Source organism: Colletotrichum higginsianum, chromosome 8, assembly GCF_001672515.1.
Source record: "Colletotrichum higginsianum IMI 349063 chromosome 8, whole genome shotgun sequence".
NCBI classification, from domain to species: domain Eukaryota; kingdom Fungi; phylum Ascomycota; class Sordariomycetes; order Glomerellales; family Glomerellaceae; genus Colletotrichum; species Colletotrichum higginsianum.
The window spans coordinates 2,517,705-2,535,568 of NC_030960.1; the positions used below are offsets into that span (position 1 = coordinate 2,517,705).

General features: G+C 55.8%; 4 protein-coding genes across 4 annotated transcripts; 3 read left to right on the forward strand and 1 right to left on the reverse strand.

Moving 5' to 3' along the window:
- Positions 1 to 993: 993 nt before the first annotated feature.
- Positions 994 to 1,629, forward strand: CH63R_11742 (uncharacterized protein; the record flags this gene model as incomplete). The annotated part of the gene is made up of 2 exons (XM_018306716.1): positions 994 to 1,163; positions 1,278 to 1,629. The coding sequence occupies 2 exons, from the start codon at positions 994 to 996 to the stop codon at positions 1,627 to 1,629; spliced, it is 522 nt and encodes a 173-aa protein (XP_018153557.1).
- A 7,309-nt stretch (positions 1,630 to 8,938) lies between these two features.
- CH63R_11743 (uncharacterized protein) lies at positions 8,939 to 11,915 on the forward strand (the record flags this gene model as incomplete). The annotated part of the gene is made up of 5 exons (XM_018306717.1): positions 8,939 to 9,127; positions 9,192 to 9,941; positions 9,992 to 10,713; positions 10,762 to 11,285; positions 11,338 to 11,915. The coding sequence occupies 5 exons, from the start codon at positions 8,939 to 8,941 to the stop codon at positions 11,913 to 11,915; spliced, it is 2,763 nt and encodes a 920-aa protein (XP_018153558.1).
- A 295-nt stretch (positions 11,916 to 12,210) lies between these two features.
- On the reverse strand, positions 12,211 to 14,190 carry CH63R_11744 (uncharacterized protein; the record flags this gene model as incomplete). The annotated part of the gene is made up of 2 exons (XM_018306718.1): positions 12,211 to 13,958; positions 14,013 to 14,190. 2 exons carry the CDS (start codon positions 14,188 to 14,190, stop codon positions 12,211 to 12,213), a joined length of 1,926 nt encoding a protein of 641 aa, XP_018153559.1.
- Positions 14,191 to 14,857: 667 nt separating this feature from the next.
- CH63R_11745 (FF domain-containing protein) lies at positions 14,858 to 17,582 on the forward strand (the record flags this gene model as incomplete). The annotated part of the gene is made up of 5 exons (XM_018306719.1): positions 14,858 to 14,998; positions 15,051 to 15,189; positions 15,242 to 16,299; positions 16,360 to 17,363; positions 17,429 to 17,582. 5 exons carry the CDS (start codon positions 14,858 to 14,860, stop codon positions 17,580 to 17,582), a joined length of 2,496 nt encoding a protein of 831 aa, XP_018153560.1.
- Positions 17,583 to 17,864: the final 282 nt, after the last annotated feature.

Below are 17,864 nucleotides of genomic sequence, written 5' to 3' on the forward strand. Positions count from 1 at the left end.
GTCTTCTTTTGGCAATGTTTTCCTGGTTCAAGACAATCAAATAAGAGAAAGTCACATTTGCGAATCTCGCTGAGAGAAGCTGCCTAGATGGCTAGACTTCGGCCATGGCCCTCTCTCCGGCTGTGAACGATGTGTTTGTTGCGGGCACTAGTGAGTCCCAACAAGGATGCAGCACAGCGCTCGGAGGCTCTCTGTTGAACCTCGGAGTATTTCCCGTTCAGAAGGAAGACAACGATCAAAACGGAACTAGTTCGTTCGCAACGTCGGTCGAGACGGACCAGGGCCGATCCGTCTTTGGAAGCAAGGAAAGCAAGGAACAATCTCTGATGTGTCGTCGAGTCGCCGCTTTTTGGGTACGGATGATCATGCTCTCATGCACATAGACAGCGGTTCATGATAGTCGAGAGAACAGCCATTAGACGATCAGCTGTAGAGGCAGTCGCATGCACTCGAAACCCCTTTCTCGTCCACTATTAAGAAATTCGGGAGTATTTTCTTCTTTTTCCCCTTCTTCTTCATTCGTTGTTGCCCTCGCTATAATGACTCAATGAATTTCGCGGCGTAGGCGACCGAGCTTTGGAATGCTTGGGCATGCATTCTTTCCATCTATCGCCATGATTACCCCTGGTACCTTGCATGCGGGGATGCAGCTGCACCGACTCGCACAATGGTCTCGGCGCCCTATCCAGCAAGTGTGCCCACTGCGGCCTCCTGCAGTTCAAAGTACCTAGATTGGTGAGTTGGCTCGCTGGCTGGTTTCACGCCGTTAGCGATTGGTGGTGGTGTTGCGTCTTTTTTCCTCTTTTTTTTCTTCTTCTTCTTCGTCTTCGTCTTTTTTCTTTCTTTCCCCCCTTCTTTCATCATTTTAGTTAGACTCGATCTAGCTCTACGATCAGATAGCCAACATGATACCATCGAGACACCCCAAGCTCGCTTCTTGATTCCAAACTATCGTCCATTAGAGCTCGCGCGCGCGCACACACACTGGAGCAGATGGAGGGGCAGGTGATCAGTATCATCAAGCCACTCAACATCGAGGACCAAAGGGTAGAGACAAGCTACGTTGCATTGACGTGCCCCCGCAAACGCCACATGAGCAGTGTGACAATCAGCGCCAGCGCCACGGTTTGTTCCTATCCGCTCCAAGCCGGTCAGCGACAACGGTGAGCATCAAAGCTGGTGCAATACTCCTGCACCTCGAGATGGCGCTGAGACAGTCTTGTGCTCAAGGAACCCGAAGGATTAATCAGACACTTGCCTATGGGTACATTGTGAAGGTTGGCTAGCAACGATCAACGGGTCAGCAACGAGCCAGCGAGCCAAGATCACCGTTGGAAGGAGGCTGCGGTCACCTGGAAGGTTTGGCCGACACTCTGGATATGCACTGGTATCTGCTTCGATTTCTACCTCAACGCCTACCTTCAAGGTGCGCGGCACTGGCCTGCCGCCATCAAAGCCCATACGGGTTCGCCAAGATCGGGCACATCGTTGTGCTGGGAGCTGTCCTCATGCGCCATGCCTCCATGGCCCTTGATGGACGAGGCTCTTGATGAGTCCCGATCGTTTTCATCTTTTGAACCATCACATTCCGGTAAAAACCGAGGGCATGTCGCCGGCCTGTCGGTCTGACCATAAAGAGCTTGGTTTGATTGCTTGACAGCGGAAACAAACTGCTCGGCGCAGTCCATGTCGACCTAGTCTCCATCGGAAGAGGTTTCGGATACATTCAGCTTCAGTGGTCAGCTTCGCGCCTGATGTTACCTTGTCCACACAAGCCAAGGATTTTACCCCTCCTCCCGCGACGCTGGCTTTGGTCTGCCATCCGTCGGTCTGTCAGCCTTTCAAGTACGGATATCGATAAACCAAAATCGCCATCGAAAAGCACCCCCTCTTTCCTTGATTCCCCTTCCGCCCCCGAATATCGTCCAGACGCCCTCACGGCCAGCAAGGAATTGCGCAAGTGGGCAAAGGAACAGGCATCATGCTTACTCGTGTCACCTTGCGTATACCAGGCTTTTCCCACTCGAGGCCTTGGGAAACTTTTTGCCTGCTGAGCTAGTTGGTTGACTATTATCGGTACGGAGAATGACCACCCGCGCCATCGCAATGAGGGGCTGGCAACCTTGTCTAGTAATCGTTGGCTCGCGGAAGTGCGTGCATGGCCACCAACCAGCTAAATGTACTTACTGTGTACGGAGTATCCGTACAGTTATACGAGATGCAGCCGACGGTCCCAGAAGGAAGTCGCCAAGTTGATTCGGGCTAGGCCCAGCACATCGAAGACGACGCATGCTGGCATTTGAAAAGAGAGTGAGAGAGAAGGGGGAGATGGTTTCGTGGGCGAGTCACCATTGTGAGGCCTTCTCCGCTATGCTCGGATCAACGCTGCAGGGGTCTCAGTCGGCGTGGGGCCCGTATCGATTACTTGCCGTCCCGGGTCCATAGCCACGTCGTCGTGAGAATTCAAAGGTTCAACCCTGGACGAATCTGGCTGTGGGCGTGGGCCTCGGACAACTGTTCGTTTGTCGACAGCATCATGGAGATGGGCGGATGGGGGAGGGGCACTACCACCAGGCCGGCCAACAAGTACCTACTCGCACAGCGAGCCCCGGCAGCTAGCTGCCAGGTACCAAGAGGACCACCACCACCTTGTGGCTGTCCTTTAGCGGGGGTCGAAGCCATCTGCTGACCATGTTGCGGCTTGGGAAGTGGAGAGCCCGGCGATGATGGTGTGCTGCAGTGCCAATTCACCGCTCTTTCACCGGGCCTCGATTCGTTGTCGTCGTCGCAAACTGCATCTTGCGACCTTTCTCCCTGCGTTAGTATTCCCCTCACTTGGCCGTCATCATGGTCTGGCCCAGCCCAAGGAGGAGACGCTGCAGAGTTACTGCAAGGGACCGGACAGACGATCATAGTTCTCAGCCCGACGCCGTGCCTTTCGATGGCTGAACCCTGGGCCCTCGTCACGATACTGACGACACCAGCCGGGGGTGCCGATTGTCCCCCCTCGTTACAACCTGCAATAGTGTTGGACATGACACTTATACCGTGTTTTCTCCATATTTTGTACTCGTGCGATCTAAGAGGGACCGCGTTCGCGACGTATCTCAGTTGCAACTCCCAAGGCGGACTTGGGGATACCATCCGCTTAGTGCGCAGCGATATTGGAAGCTAATGACTTACAGCTCTGCAGGCGCATGCGACTACAGGGAGACTCCTCTTGTCTAGATTGGCGCTCATGATGATTGAGGCTGTTCTAAGGCCGGTGTACCACGACACCCTGCAGTAAGATCCGATTACTTGCTCGCATCGCTTTGTTCAACTGCAGACTTGAGATCGTACTTGAGACGAGCCGTTTTGTGGGGTTCATCAAAACTTCACAAAACCCTATCCTCCTCAGCGAGTCGGCGACATGGCCGCTGGATGATCTACTCGAGGGGCCATTGGGGATGGTCCCTGAGCGGATCGATTGACCCCCAAATTCCGCAACGATCACGCTGGCTGACCGTGGATACCACGCGAAGCATCAAGATACACCGTTGGTCATCTTCCAGTCGTCGCAACAGCCTCGAGATCGGCGGACTTCACCGCTTCTTGGGAATGTAAGGGCGTCCCCAATCGTGGACACGATGTTGTCCGGGCGGACGGACGGTTCGCAACGGCGCAACCCACGGACGCTCGTTTCCAACGGTTCTCTGGGTCCGGCAATCACGGGCCGTCCGCGTGGTGTCGATGATCGACACTACCAGTGCCCCCAAAAAGCCGCCGTCTGCCTGGTGGAAGATCCGGTGTTTCCAATCCATTCGTTTCCCGAATTAGACGTTTGTAAGCTTCTAGCTTGGGAACACGGCGCTCGCGGTCGCCGGCAGCACGTCCTGATACTGCTATTTTCAACTGGGCCGTTATCATGTCGCCGGAAGCACCAGTGGTGCTAGGCGCACAGGAAACGAATGATCAACGCCCGCTATGAATTCCTTGACTAGACACCTTCACCGTCGGCAGGTAGGTGTTCGACTGCACGTTTGTCTCGGAGGGGTTTGCCGGGTATGTCTTGGTCTGTACCCAGGATCCTGGGCGGGAGAGGAGGGAGGCGCTTGCTCGCTCAAGGACGAGGTCGATCTTGCATAGGCCATTCGATACATTTGGGGGGGGGGAAACTAACCCTTTCTTTTTCTTTCCTAGATGGCTTGTCTCAGTCGAGCTTCTACAGCGGCCATAGGAAAACACGAATTACACGCTTGACTCGATCATGACCAGGAGCACAAAATAAACCAGGCGGGAGTGAGCATGGCACCTAACGACCGCCGTAGGCAATGCCACCACGGCTGGTTCCAGGCGCCCGGAACACGATGAGGTGCCATGTAGGCCTGCTCAATGTGGAGAGAACTATGCAAACGTCTTCAATCGGGAATGCAACCTGGCGATTCTCATCGCTGTCATTCGCTCTGTTCAAGCAGTATGCCTACACGAATGCCACGCTGTCAGGTGGGCGATGATACCTGGCTTCAGGAATCATACTGAGGGCTTGTGGAAGACTACACTATGCAGTCTCGTGAGATCGTGGGTATGGCAGACAAGATAGCCAGCTGCGTTGTCCGATCATGAGCGAAAGAATGGCACCCTAGCGCAGGGTGGCCTTTGAGGCGATCAAACCCCATGACAATTCCACACAATCAGGACAGTGGTTTCTTTCCCACAGACACCCTCAAAACCGCTCACTACTGGGTTGGTACCACACGTCAGTCAGGCTTTGCTAGCAAACATGCATGGGGTGGGATGCTTGCGGCACGTGCTTGCGGACACGATGAAGTTCGGGCCATTATTCGCATAGAGCTATCATGAGACCTACGGATGTGTCTATGTGCTTGGCTGTACTCCCAGGGCCTCGGCCGGAACAGAGGAGGGTGTTGATAGCATCGACGTTTGATTTCTTTCGAGACCAGAGAACCCTTGAGCAGCGAACGGGTTTTTTTCCTTCTTCTTCTTTTTCTTTCAATTTTCGGGCGGCATTCTAGGGCCCCCTGACCGAAACGACATCAAGGTGTAGCGTCGTGGACCTCCGCGAAGACCTCGTCCCCGCACCTTCAGCAACCATGAACCCGTATCGGGAGGTTTAACCTCGATACTGGGGGAATCCTGGCTTGGTGTTTTGATCACTTTGTAAGGAGTCAACATCACGCTGGCAGTCGGACGACCAGGGGCACAACCCCACGTTGGACTCCAGGTTGATTGCCCATGATGTGTACAAGTATTACCACAGTCTCTGCAACTCAAAATTGTGCACTGCAACTTGTAATATGGCTCAAGGAACTCTGCCTGTGGCGAACGGCAAGGCCTTCGAGTCATGCGGAATGCCTGTTTGCTTCCAACCTGAAGCGTTATGTGGGTTTACTTTCGTCCCAGACAGCACGAATCAAGGCCAGGCGTTTCTTAGCTGCCTGGCGGGTGTCAAGAGGCCACCGTTGTAATCTGTGTCATCCGATGATCCCTTACGAGCAAGACTTGACACTGGTCTTCTGGCGGCGTTTGCTCCCCGGGTAATCCCGGGCCCAGAAGACCTTTGCCTCATTAATCATGGGAGTCACAACGCGGACTTCAAGCAAAACCCCGCGGCTGCGGCGGATGGAAATCACGAGGCTTATTGCTGGTGCCGGACTTGCTACCCTACTTGTAGGTGTGTAGACTCCCTGGCAGTTCGAAACGCTGGTCTCGCCGTGAAGTTGCCCCTGGAGGTTTCAAGTGGCGGGGGGCCGCAATCATACTTGTGTGTCTATCTCGAATGCTATGATGCCGTCCCAACATGCGCGGCGACTTATTTACAGCCGTAGCTGACAGCATGACGGCTGGATGATCGGTATGTTACGTCGGCCTATCATCAGCCGTCAGCCCATCCTTTTAGGGTCCCTTGGATGTGTTCATGCCGACTTCTACTGCTGTTTTCTTGACGTTGAAGCACCTCCGAAGGTTGGGACGGCGTCTTGCTTGGGCCAAAATCGGGCTTCTCTGCGTCAAGGCTGTAGGAGCGGCGTGAGATGTTCTACCCTGTCCCAGATCACACAAGTTCGGCCTGGACCCAACCCTACCTATGGCAACTGTTCTGGAACGTCTGTAGAATCGCTTCATCTTGTCCCCTCCTAACGATTACGACGTATCATACAAGGAAGACTACCTGTACGCGCATGGTCTGTGGCCCCAGGCTTTGCACACAGGGCTCCTCCCGGCCGCAGGAGAGGACTGGGGGACGAAGTGCGAAAACGGAAAATTTGAGTTTGGAGTCACGGGCACTTCGAGAGGCACGCAGAACTATGATCTTGCCGAGAACGACATACATAGTAATCAACAATTTTGTTCCATCTGCAGATTTATAAGCATCAAGAGACACCCCCCCTCCCTCCTTTCTCGACTCGTTACATGCGTGTAGAGCCTGGGCGGATCTCGTCGTTTGGAAACCGCGTTTTAAAAGCTAAAGTTAGCTACAGTGAAGGGTCAAACAACGGCGCGTGATGTGAAGGAGACCGGAGAACTCGAACGAAGTAGGTCACGATGGAGGGCTCCGGTTGTTTCAGCAAGCGAGACTCTCAGGGAGACCAGTACAGGCCGTCAAACCGAACGAGCTGTTCAAAACCGTCGTCGATACGTTCAAAAAGTGCTCGGCTCTGGGTATCGAACACCTTTACCATGTAGCCCGGCTGAGCGTGTGTTCTTTCTTGGTGGTCGGCTGTTGCATATGTCGGGTCAAATGTAAACGGAGTGTATACTCCCTTGATTGAACCCCCCCATATTCGTGTTTTAAGTTGTTGACGGGCGCAGGACCAGAACCAGAACCAGACCCCCCTCCCTTTCAGATGTGACCCTGTGGATTCTAAGTTACTTTGAGACACCTCGTGAGCGAGAAAATAAACGGCATTGTTTCTTCGCCGGAGCAAAGAAGGCGACGACTGTACCTCTCCAGCTACATATTATCGTTCTACGCGTTTCACTAGTTTGATAAGAGGGGTGATTCAGGGACTGACAACTGGTCTCTTGTGTTCAAAAGCCGACGGAGGCATATCAGGAGCTAGAAAGCTTCGACCGGCGCGTCTGGCATGGAACGAGGGAAGTGTTTGGGACTCAGAATCCGGGAGACGGGTCATAGCGTATTGGCGATTGGAAGAGATCGAGGTTGTCGATCTGGCGCTTTCGGAACGCTTGATCGACAGAAAGGCGGGTGAAGAGGCATGGGAACTTTTGACTCAATCCTGCATTAATGTTCAGTGTCAGAGTGGCACGGAGTGAAGCTTTTTGGCGAGGTTTGACCAAGAGTCGATGAGTCGGTACATTTCTGTGGACTTTTTTGGACTTTTTCGCCTAATCGGATGGATGCCCTCCGACTAGAACAAGAGAAATTGTTGCACGGATGTCTTCCTCTTCATCACTTTAGGTAGAGAACTGTATCCCCTGAGCCCAGCAGTGCGGCTTTGGTACTCCGAGGGATGATCTGCCTGTTTCGCCTGCTGCGATCGACTGGAGCACGCCGAGCTAACAACCCAACGATCCAACGTCTAACAAACCCTCTCCTCGTCCCCGGAAGAGCCAGAGCATCCGAAATGAAATAAAGAGGAAGAAGAAAGCATAGTAAGAGTTTCGTATCGCCTGGAGGCAGTGTGATACCAGGGACACAATGGAAAGCCGACGCATGTCCTCTCCTCCGGACACACCTCCTCAACCAGACCCTATCGGTTATACTAAAGAATTGAGGGGAAGAAGTAAACAGAGGATAGTCCTTCCGTGAGTTCAAAAAATACGGCTCTACCATGGAGGTAAGTTTGCAATACCGTAAGGTGCATACCAGCTGATTAGACTGATTAGAACAGACATCACACTTGATATAAGCCTTGAGGCAAAGAGAGTTGGGGGGAAGAAGAGGCAACATGCGATAGAAAAGGAGAAAGGGTGACATTTTATACGCGGTAAATTCAAGGGCGGACATGAGGCCAAGTTGAGGGCTAGCTGAGGCCAATTCTTGTGTGAGGTCAAACTGTCGCCGGGCCAGATCGAGACCGAAGCTGGAGGAGATAGGCGTGCCGATTGGCCGCAAGGTCACTGCATTTGTTCCATTTCGATTGATTTGCGATAGCGAATTCCATGTGAGCTGGTAGAAGTGGTGGACTTAGGCGTTGGGTGAGGCAGATATATGAGTACGATGTCCAGTCAGTTGACAGGGGGCGGCTCTTCACGTGTTATATCACTGAACGGCCCTTGCTCTACAAACTCAGCAGTCCTTCGAAGGTGCACAAATTCAAGTACGACTGCATGCTTGCATGGAATTGAGGATGCCGTGAGGCAGTACAGGCGGAAAAGGTCGAGTTACTCGAGGGCTTTTCCCACGTCACAAGTTACGTTCAAACCTCACACTTCTACCGGAACCAGGCACTTTCTCCATCCCTGGGCTAGTTCGACTGCAGGCGGTGGTAAGGATTGCTGAATTGAGGACAGTAGGTGGCACTTAGAGTCAACCCATAGACGCAGACACTTCTTGGTCAGGATACGAAAGGGCGGAGTGACGTTGTAGGTAGGTGTTGATGGTGGGGCCGCCGAGCCCCGGTCCCGGGACAACAACACTGTAAGGCCGCTCCCGTGCCCCACCCCACGGGCCAAAAACACGTTGAAAGATGCGCTAAATCACTGACGCGTGACGCCATCCACTGCCAGAAAAAGAGCTTTACTAGGTCCTAGTCTATCAACGCGTGCGCCGTCCCCAACCCACCAGCCCATGCTACCTTCTTTGAAGTGCTCGCCCGCAATTCTGCCCCCCCCATTTTCCTTATCCACGTCTGCCGGGCACGCAATTGAGAGCAGAGGGACAGCGTTTTGTTTGTGCTTGTTTATTCTTATGCTTTCTGACGTTGGTCTCCTTCTGGAACCAATCTAGGTCCCCTCTCTACCTCTCCATGAATCCATGTCTTCCACCAAGTTGTTCCCGCCCTCAGACGCGTCGCGTCAAAGATCGGGAATCCTCACGCCCAGCTCCGATGGCTCTCTGAACTCCAAACATGCGGTGCTGCCGCCGCCCGTCAAGAACGCGCAGAGAAGACGCAGCGGGTCCCACGCCATGGGAGATTTGTTGAAGGCTGCCATTGTCGTCAAAGTATATTCCTCCTACTCAGCCAGCACAATGTTCCTAAGCCGTCCTTGACTAACCCGTCGTGCAGGCGCACCCGTCTAGCATCCTCGCGAAGCCGTGCACGCTGCAGCCTCTCATGCTTCTCCCTCGCGAGCACCTCTCACTTGCATGCCTCGATCTCGGCGCGCCGCAAGGTGACCTCCCTTCCAGTCGACTCTACGAAGCCCACATCAAGATCCTTGACCTCGAAGACCGCGTCGCCGATAAGCCGAGCCTGCTCCTCGCGCGTAACGACGCCTCACAGTCCGTTTACGCGCTGGAACGCGCCGCAGCCTCGGGGAACAATCTGTACACGGTCTGCAAGCTCGGCCTGTGGGTTGATCTCTTGGCATTGTCCGACAAGGCCACCGTAACGGGGAAGCATGTCGCGCGTATGCGCATGGCGGAGGAGGCGAGGCAGTCTCAGCAGGAGCAGGAGCTCCCGCTGATAACGCGGGGATTGCACAAGGAACACAAGGAAAAGAGGCTGGCGATCGAGGCGCTGCAGCAGTCGATTGTGAGGAAGAGGGGCCGCTCGCAGTCCGTCTCGACATTTGACGAGGCGAGGGCGGAGAAGCGGACGAGGTCTGATGACGACATGTCGCAGCCGCAGACACCGAGCGGGTTGAGCAGCCAGATATTGGAAGCGAAATCCGAGCCGACGGAATGGATCGAGACTCATCTAGACATCGTGGAGCCGACGCCACAGCCGATGCCCGACCCCAATGCCCAGCAGACGGCGGGCGACATCATGGACAACATCAGGACGCACTACATCGAGGCGCTTTACAAGTCAATGGTAGGTTGATTTTGTTGCGATGAAGGCGCTGGACTGACTCTGCTGCCTAGGGATCACTGGCCTACTTCGCAAAAGGGCCATTATCTCGAGCCCGAGCCGCGTTCCACCTCGACTGCGATGGCTCCATGAATATGAATGACCTCATAGACTTCCTGAAGAGTCTTGTAATGACCACAGTCCAGATCGATAAGAAGTACCGCGAGACGATTCCCGAAATAATCTCGAAATTGAAGACGCACATCGATACTTCGGACGACGGCAGCAAACCCAAGAGGAGGAAGTCCAAGAAGATGAAACTGGGCAAGGATGGCATGTACCCCGGAGAAGACGATCATGTACGCAACTGGTGGAGCTCGAACAAGCCAGAGTTCAGCGACGAAGACAAAACCATCACACCCGCACAGATCAAATCCCACGTGTCTCTGTTGAGGACCCGCGAGACGCAGCTGCAGATGATTCTGATACTGGAGATTCTGGCGCTGGAGCCTTTGCGGACGGCTGAGGGGGATGGGGAGAGTCAGCTGCCCGGTCTCTCTGGGGAACCGGAGGTCGAGAAGGCTGTCGAGGCTCAACCGAAAAAGCGGAGCAAGCACAACTTCCCCGTGCTGGCGGACGTACACGCCGACCGATTGTGTATCTGGCAGTCGACCGCTTCCGACGAGCTGCGGATGTTGGAGGACTCTCAGGTGACTACACCTTCTGGCGGAGAGCCGGCCCAGAAGGCCTCCTCAGATCCTCTCAGGGACTTTTGCACCGATATCGTTATGCCATTGTAAGTTTGCGTCGCCTCTTCAGTTGTTTCCTTACTGATATTGGCTAGCTTCGCCGCCCGACTGCCGGAGATATGCGATTCGATAAGCCGTAAACTCGGCGGGCCAGTGATAATTGCCCCGCCCCAGCCAAAGGCGAAGCCTTCGTCCTTGGTGTCGACGAGCAAATCTGACACAAGGCCCGGGGCCGCCGCAAAGCGGCCTTCCAATGGAAGGCCGGCGACGAAAAACATCGAAAAGGCGTTGTTCAGAGAGCAATCACGACGCAGTGTATCCAGAGGGCCCAGCAACGCAATCGCGCTTTTGAGATCGGCGACATCGGCCAACATCCCCGGCTTCAAGCGGGAGACTAGCGACCTCGACCGGAAGTCGTCCGTGGATAGGATGGGTTTGCTTTTCAGGAGCAACAGCCTAACAGCCCTGGACGACGTCAAGGCGCAGAAGAAGGCACTTGTCGAGGCCGAGTTGAAGGACGCTATCACAGCCATCAGGAGACCGAACCGCGATCTCGCGGGCAAGGCTGTTGTTGAGGCTGCGGAGAAGCGGACTTCTGGCGGTCTATCTTCGATTAAGAGTATGTGTTGCCTTGGATGTCGTAAAAACGTGTTGCTGACTGAGTACCCAAGAATCCAAGAAACCGACTCGGCACCCGCTCTTTGACTCGGTACAGGTAAAGGTGACACCAGCCAATCACCGGTTCCGGGACGCCTTGGCTGCAGAGTCGAAGAGCTCTGACAGAATGGCCATACCAATGTCGAGTATACCGCCGTCTAGCGCTTCAAGGATTCCCTCCAGCGGGCCACGGAGGGGCCACATCGACATCTTTAGTAGGACACCTTCGTCTGCCATTCAGGTCACACCCGTGAAACGCGGGGCATCTTTCCTGGGCCCTTCGCCGACCGACGAGCCCGCTATCCCACCCTCGTCGCCCCTAATGGTGAGAAAACCAGCTAGGGAGCAGCATCTGAGTGTACCCGGCAGCGTGATCAGGTCAAGGCCTCCACCCGTGCGGTCGCAGTCGCCGGACCCGGGCCTGCCGGTGACGCCCTGCAAGCAACGGACGGTGGACGTGTTGGGAGATGAGGTGGCGGCAACGCCAATGGGAAAACTGGCTCCATCGCAGCCGACGCCGTCGCCCCCAAAGGAGCAACCGAAGTCGATTTATGCGCGACTCGGTTGGGATGACGACTTTGACGACTTTTAATGAACTTTGCTTTCTTTTTGCGTTTGCATTGCTACGGCGTGTATGGGCTCTTTCAAACTCGCATACGAATACCACAAAAGGGGGGGGGGGGGGCTTTGGATTTTGAAATGTTGGACGAGGTTTCACGGAATGGGAATGGCGGTAACACATGTGTTGAGGAACATGGCATAGCATATCATCGCTTGGGACAGGGGGTTTTCCACGGTGGCATTGTTCCTAGAGGACTAGTTAAAGGATAGATTAGGACTTCAACGCGTGGGCCTGCCTGCCCGCTTCCAAACACCGTCTTGCACTTCTATTCTCTTTCTCTCGTTTGCTCCGTCTTTCGCTCCTCTGGCCTCTTTTCTACAAACATGATGGGCAAGTCCCTGACGTCCACGTGCTCCTGCGAGCCTAGGTCAATCACCCTCACAGCCTCGATGTTGACGAGGCCCTCCTTCAGGGGCAGGAACTGAAGGTCTACTACGTGGCACGCCCCAGGCGCGAGCGGCCCAACCCTCGTGTCGGCCGTCAGACAGACGACCTCGGTCGAGTCAACGGCCGAGTTGCGCTGCATGGCGTGCAGGACGTTCTCATCCAGTACGGCGTCGGCGAGCTCCTTAGAGTCGGCAGCCGTCTTGACCTTGCCGCTGGTGGAGGGCGGGCGCATAAGACGGACCTCGTTGCGCCTGCGCTTCGAGAGCGCCACGAGGGCAAGTTTGCGCGCCGGGACGGCCGGGTTATTGGCCCTTTCCGTACTGCGGTTGACGACGTAGACGGTCCAGGAAAACACCTCGCCGGCGTAGATGGGCTCCGTGGGACCGCAAAAAGTCATGGTGATGCCGAGCTCTGGCAGCGGAGCTTCAACGGTGCGGGTGGCGGCCTCGAGGGCGGGTAGAGAGTCTGGGCGCGAGACGGCGGGCGCGACGAGCGACTGGGCGGCTTCCATGCCGCTGATGGAGAGCTGCGAGGGACGGTGGGAGCGTTGGATTGGCTGCATCGGCTGCATGGCGGCATTGAAACCCGGGTTCACGGGGAGGGTGAAGTCGAGGGTCGTGGTCCAGGTCATGCTGAGGCGTGGGGTGCAGAGGCCCGGATTCTTGCGGATGACGGCCTCGATGTGGATGTCGAGGTCACGGCTGGGATTCTTGGAGGGGAGGTCGAGTTGCTGGGGGGAGAGGCGGTAGAGGAACGTGACGTGGTCGTGGGGGACGCAGGTCATGGGAAGGGAGAGACCGGCCGGCCCGTTGAGGTCGTCGACGACGCCGCCATCGGCGACGGAGAGGGTGATGCTGGTCAGGTCGACGGGACAGTCGAAGTAGGGGGTGAAGTCGACCTCGAGCAGGGCGACGAGGGCCGGGTTCGTGGGCATGGTGTTTGGGCGAGAGAAGCGGACGCGGGTGTGTACGGCGGGGAAGATGCGGGTGCGGACCTGGGAGAGCGCGCGGAGAGGCCGGGTGGTGTCCTTTGGTTGGGTCATGGGGGCGACACGAGAGACGCGGAGGGCCGAGAGGCGCGGGGCGACGCCACCGAGCCCCGGATCGTTGGTGAATGGCTCGAGGAGGTTCAGGCCCGAAGGGATGCCGGATTGGAGGTATCCCGCGCCGCCGCCGCCGCCGTTGCGAAAGTTGGGGGATAGAGGAGTGCCCGACCCCGAGGTCGCGGCAGAGGCCGGTCTGAGGCCGGCGGAGGCCGTGAAGATGGCAAAGGGGCCCTGGAGACGGATGCGTGGCCGGGCGAGGAAGACAGGGAGCTTCCACACAGCATAAATGTGGGGTTCTCTCTGGCGGTCGGGAGCGGACTTGACGGCGCTCTCGGCCTTGCCGCCGGAGGAGGACGAGTCATCGTCATCGACGTCGGGCTCGTCCACGACGATGAAGGGATCGGACGTATCCTCGACAGAACCCTGAAAGACGACGTCGGCCGATGGCTTCTCGCGGTCTGAGGCGTGGCTGTTGACGACTTGAGTCTCTAACTGAATCACCAACCGGCTGAAGTGAGAGCGCAGCGTCTTTTCATCCACGAGGGGCGCCCTCAAGACTAGAAGCACATCAACGGTCTCGTCTAATGTACGTTAGTGTGGATTACTATGCGCGGGTGCTCTGAGGTGAAAGGTACCAAAGTAGAGTGTATCCCTCCGTTTGATGGAGTCGAAGAGGGCTTTGGTGTCGTCGACACCCTTGAACGCTTCTTCGAGGTCCAGGTTTGTCGCCTCGGGGATGAAGTATGTAAGAAATGCATTATCGATAAAGCCGGCCACCGCGGCGGGCTCTTGAATGTGTTCATCTATAGCCATATTGGGCTACCTTTTGTGGTGGATGATATCGCGGCTCATCTCCGTTGTGAATTACTGGAGAACACAGCTTCACAACTGACCTCCACCGTCGATAAGTGGCCGGGCTCAATACAAGGAGTGAACAGTCCTGAAGAATTACCATGAAACCAAATGCTCGAATCGAAGAGCCAGCGTGACTCGGGAAATCAAGGTAAGGCCCGTTGCGCTTCTCAATTGTATCCTTGCCGCGGTGAGAGCTCTGAGAGGTTCAATGATTGGAGAGTTACAGACAGTTTGGGTCCGACTACCTATTCTCAGTGCTTCTCTCTGGCACAGTGCAACAGGTAGAACCTAGGTAGGCAGAGGTGGGCACCTACGGTAAGACGCCCGCCTCCCAGCTGAGGCCAGCTGGCTTACCTTCGCAAATCTGCTGACGGGCTAAAGAATGGGGCCACCCAAGCTTCCCTGGTCTGTGCGCCGGGCGCCAAATTGCTCATTCCGGTGGTCGCAAATATTCGCAGCCTCTTCTCGCGTCCCCTCTACGCGACGACGACCTGCTCCTCCATTCTCGACGTCGGCCCGCCGCTTCCAGAAACTTTACATCGCCGCCAAGGCCGCAATCGAAAAGAGAGCATCTCGAAACTTATCCTCTCTTACTCGAGTCACTTTATCGGCCCACCAAATCATCATGAATGGTGCCGGCAGCCCGTATGGCCAGCCCCCGGCGTGGCAGGAGCATCGCACTCCTGACGGCCGAGCCTATTACTATAATGCGGCCACCAAGGTCACTCAATGGACCAAGCCAGAGGATATGATGACTCCGGCTGAGGTGCGAAATTTCATAACTAGACCCAGTCGACTGCTGGCTAACTCATGACCAGAGAGCTCTCGCCAACCAGCCTTGGAAGGAGTACACCGCGGAGGGCGGCCGCAAGTATTGGTACAACACCGAGACCAAAACGAGCTCTTGGGAGATGCCCGATGTGTACAAGAAAGCTTTGGGTGCCACGAGCGGCCCGAGTACGCCTGCGTAAGCACCTAACACCCCCCGATATTCTACGCGGACTAACAGCCGACAGCGACAGGCCTGCACCGTACGACCGAGGAGCTCCTTCTGACAGATATTCCAACGACCGTTACGATTCCTACAGAGATCATCGAGATACGTTCCACGAGTCGCGCCAGTTGACATTTGGCAACGACACGACAGCCAAAGCGTTTGTTCCCGCGAGCAATGAGCCCGAGTTTGCCACGCAAGAAGAGGCCGAGGCTGCGTTCAATAAGTTGCTCAAGCGCAGCGGCGTCCAGCCCGACTGGACCTGGGAACAGGCACTACGAACCATTGCAAAGGACCCCCAGTACAGGGCGATCAAGGACCCCAAGGACCGAAAAGCAGCGTTCGAGAAGTACTGCCATGACATGATAGTCCAAGACAAGGAGCGCGCAAAGGAGAGACTGACCAAGCTGCGTACTGACTTCGAGACCATGCTCAAGCGTCATCCGGAGATCAAGCACTACACGAGGTGGAAGACGGCGCGGCCCATGATTGAAGGTGAGACCATCTTCAGGTCTACCGACAACGAGACCGAGCGTCGCCAGCTTTTCGAGGAGTACATCATCGAGCTCAAGAAGGCCCACGTGGAGAATCAGGCAGCTATGCGCAAGACCGCTATGGACGGTCTGATCGACCTCCTGCCGAAGCTCAACCTTGAGCCCTACACGCGCTGGTCTGACGCGCAGGGCCTCATTTCATCCACGGCGCCCTTCCAGAACGATGAGAAGTACAAGACCCTGAGCAAGTTTGACATTCTGATTGCGTTCCAAAACCACATGAAGGCGTTGGAGCGTGCGTTCAACGACTCTAAGCAGGAGCAGAAGAACAAAAAGTTCCGCAAAGAGCGCAAGGCTCGTGACGGCTTCATCTCCCTTCTTGCCGAGCTTAGGAAAGACGGCAAGATCAACGCCAGCACGAAGTGGCGTCAGATTCATCCTCTCATCGAGAATGACGATCGGTACAAGGCCATGCTCGGCCAGGGCGGCTCGGGTCCACAAGAACTGTTCTGGGATCTCGTCGAAGAAGAGGAGAAAGCGATGCGCGGCGCTAGAAACGATGTCTACGATGTTATTGACGTATGTCGACCACATCCCCGCAAACCTCTCGTGATGTAGTGCTCTACTAACAGTCTGCAGGACGAGCGATTCGATATTACCCCCCAGACCACGTTTGAGGAGTTCTATGCCGTGATGAAGAAGAGTCGTCGCACTGCTAACATTGATCGCGATATTCTCCTGGTTCTTTTTGAACGCGTGCGTGTCAGCAGCCCCCATAGAAACACGCAGGAGCTAACATGTGCATTGCAGGCCAAGGAGAAAAGGTCTCTGAAGAGATCGGACGACGAGAGACAATCTGAACGACAGCAGCGAAGAGCAGCTGATGATCTCCGAGCGTACTTGAAGCGTATGGATCCCCCCATCACCCCGGATGACACGTACGAGAAGGTCAAGGTTCGCCTTACGGATGCACCCGCATTCCAGGCCGTCACTTCGGAGGATGTTCGCATCGCCACCTTTGATAGATACGTGAGAAGACTTCGCGAGAAGGAGGAAGAGGCCGACCGTGACCGTCGGCGTAGACGTGGTCGCGACTCTAGCGAACGCGACCCATACCGCGAGAGACCCCGGTCTAGAGGTGAGCGATCTCATCGCAGCAGTGGCCGTGCTACCAGGCGAAGTCGTAGTCCGGAGCCAGACGCCTACGAGGCGGACAGACGCAAAGCCATCGCTGAGCGCGAGCGGAACCACCGTAAATCGACCATGGCCGAGAGCCTTCTCTCCGTGGACCGGGAACGTCGCCCGTCACCTCCCCCGCGCCGTGAGAGAGAGCGTGAGCGCGAGCGCGACAGAGACCGCGAGCGCGATCGTGACTATGACCGTCATCGCTCACGTCGCGACGATGATAGTCACTATGACCGCGAGAGACGCGACAGGGAAGAAGAACGGGAGAGGCTGTATCGACGCCGCATGGGGTCCTATGACGAGCTTCCTTATGGGGATGAGCGTCCGTCCGGATCGCGACGCCGCCGGGAGGAAGACGAGGACGACCGACGTGATTCCAGAGACTCAAAGGTACGACGCATCCCCTATACCATCATAATGCCACATCCGAATCATGACGCTAACAGCCGATGCAGAGAGTAAGGAGAGAGAAAACACCCCGTGAGCGCACCCCCCAACGTGATATATCGCGTCACAAGAACAGGACTCCGCCGCCGGCCGCCGCGCCGACCACCGCTGCCGTTAAGGACAAAGAGACAACGACGGTCAAGGATGTTGCGAAAGAAAAGGAGAAGGAAAAGGAAGACCCCGCTGGTGTCCACTCGGGGTCCGAAGAGGGCGAAATCGAAGAGGACTGAGCCAGTTCATCGAGAATGCCTCGGTGTTGTCTGCACTTGCGAGACCATGAACAGAGTGACTTTCGAGTACGTATCGGAATCACCAAGCCGCCACTTGAGAGCCTGATGACCGCAGCCCGTTACAGACTACATGGCATCACTCGGCCCTTCTTTCTCCGTGTCTGCAGGCAGATCCGCTCTTGCGCGACCATGCGGCACCGCAGGGCCGGTCATAGTTGGATTCGGATCCTTCGGACGGCCAGTTAGTTCGTATGTATCGTTTTCTACTCTTGTCTCGTCTCG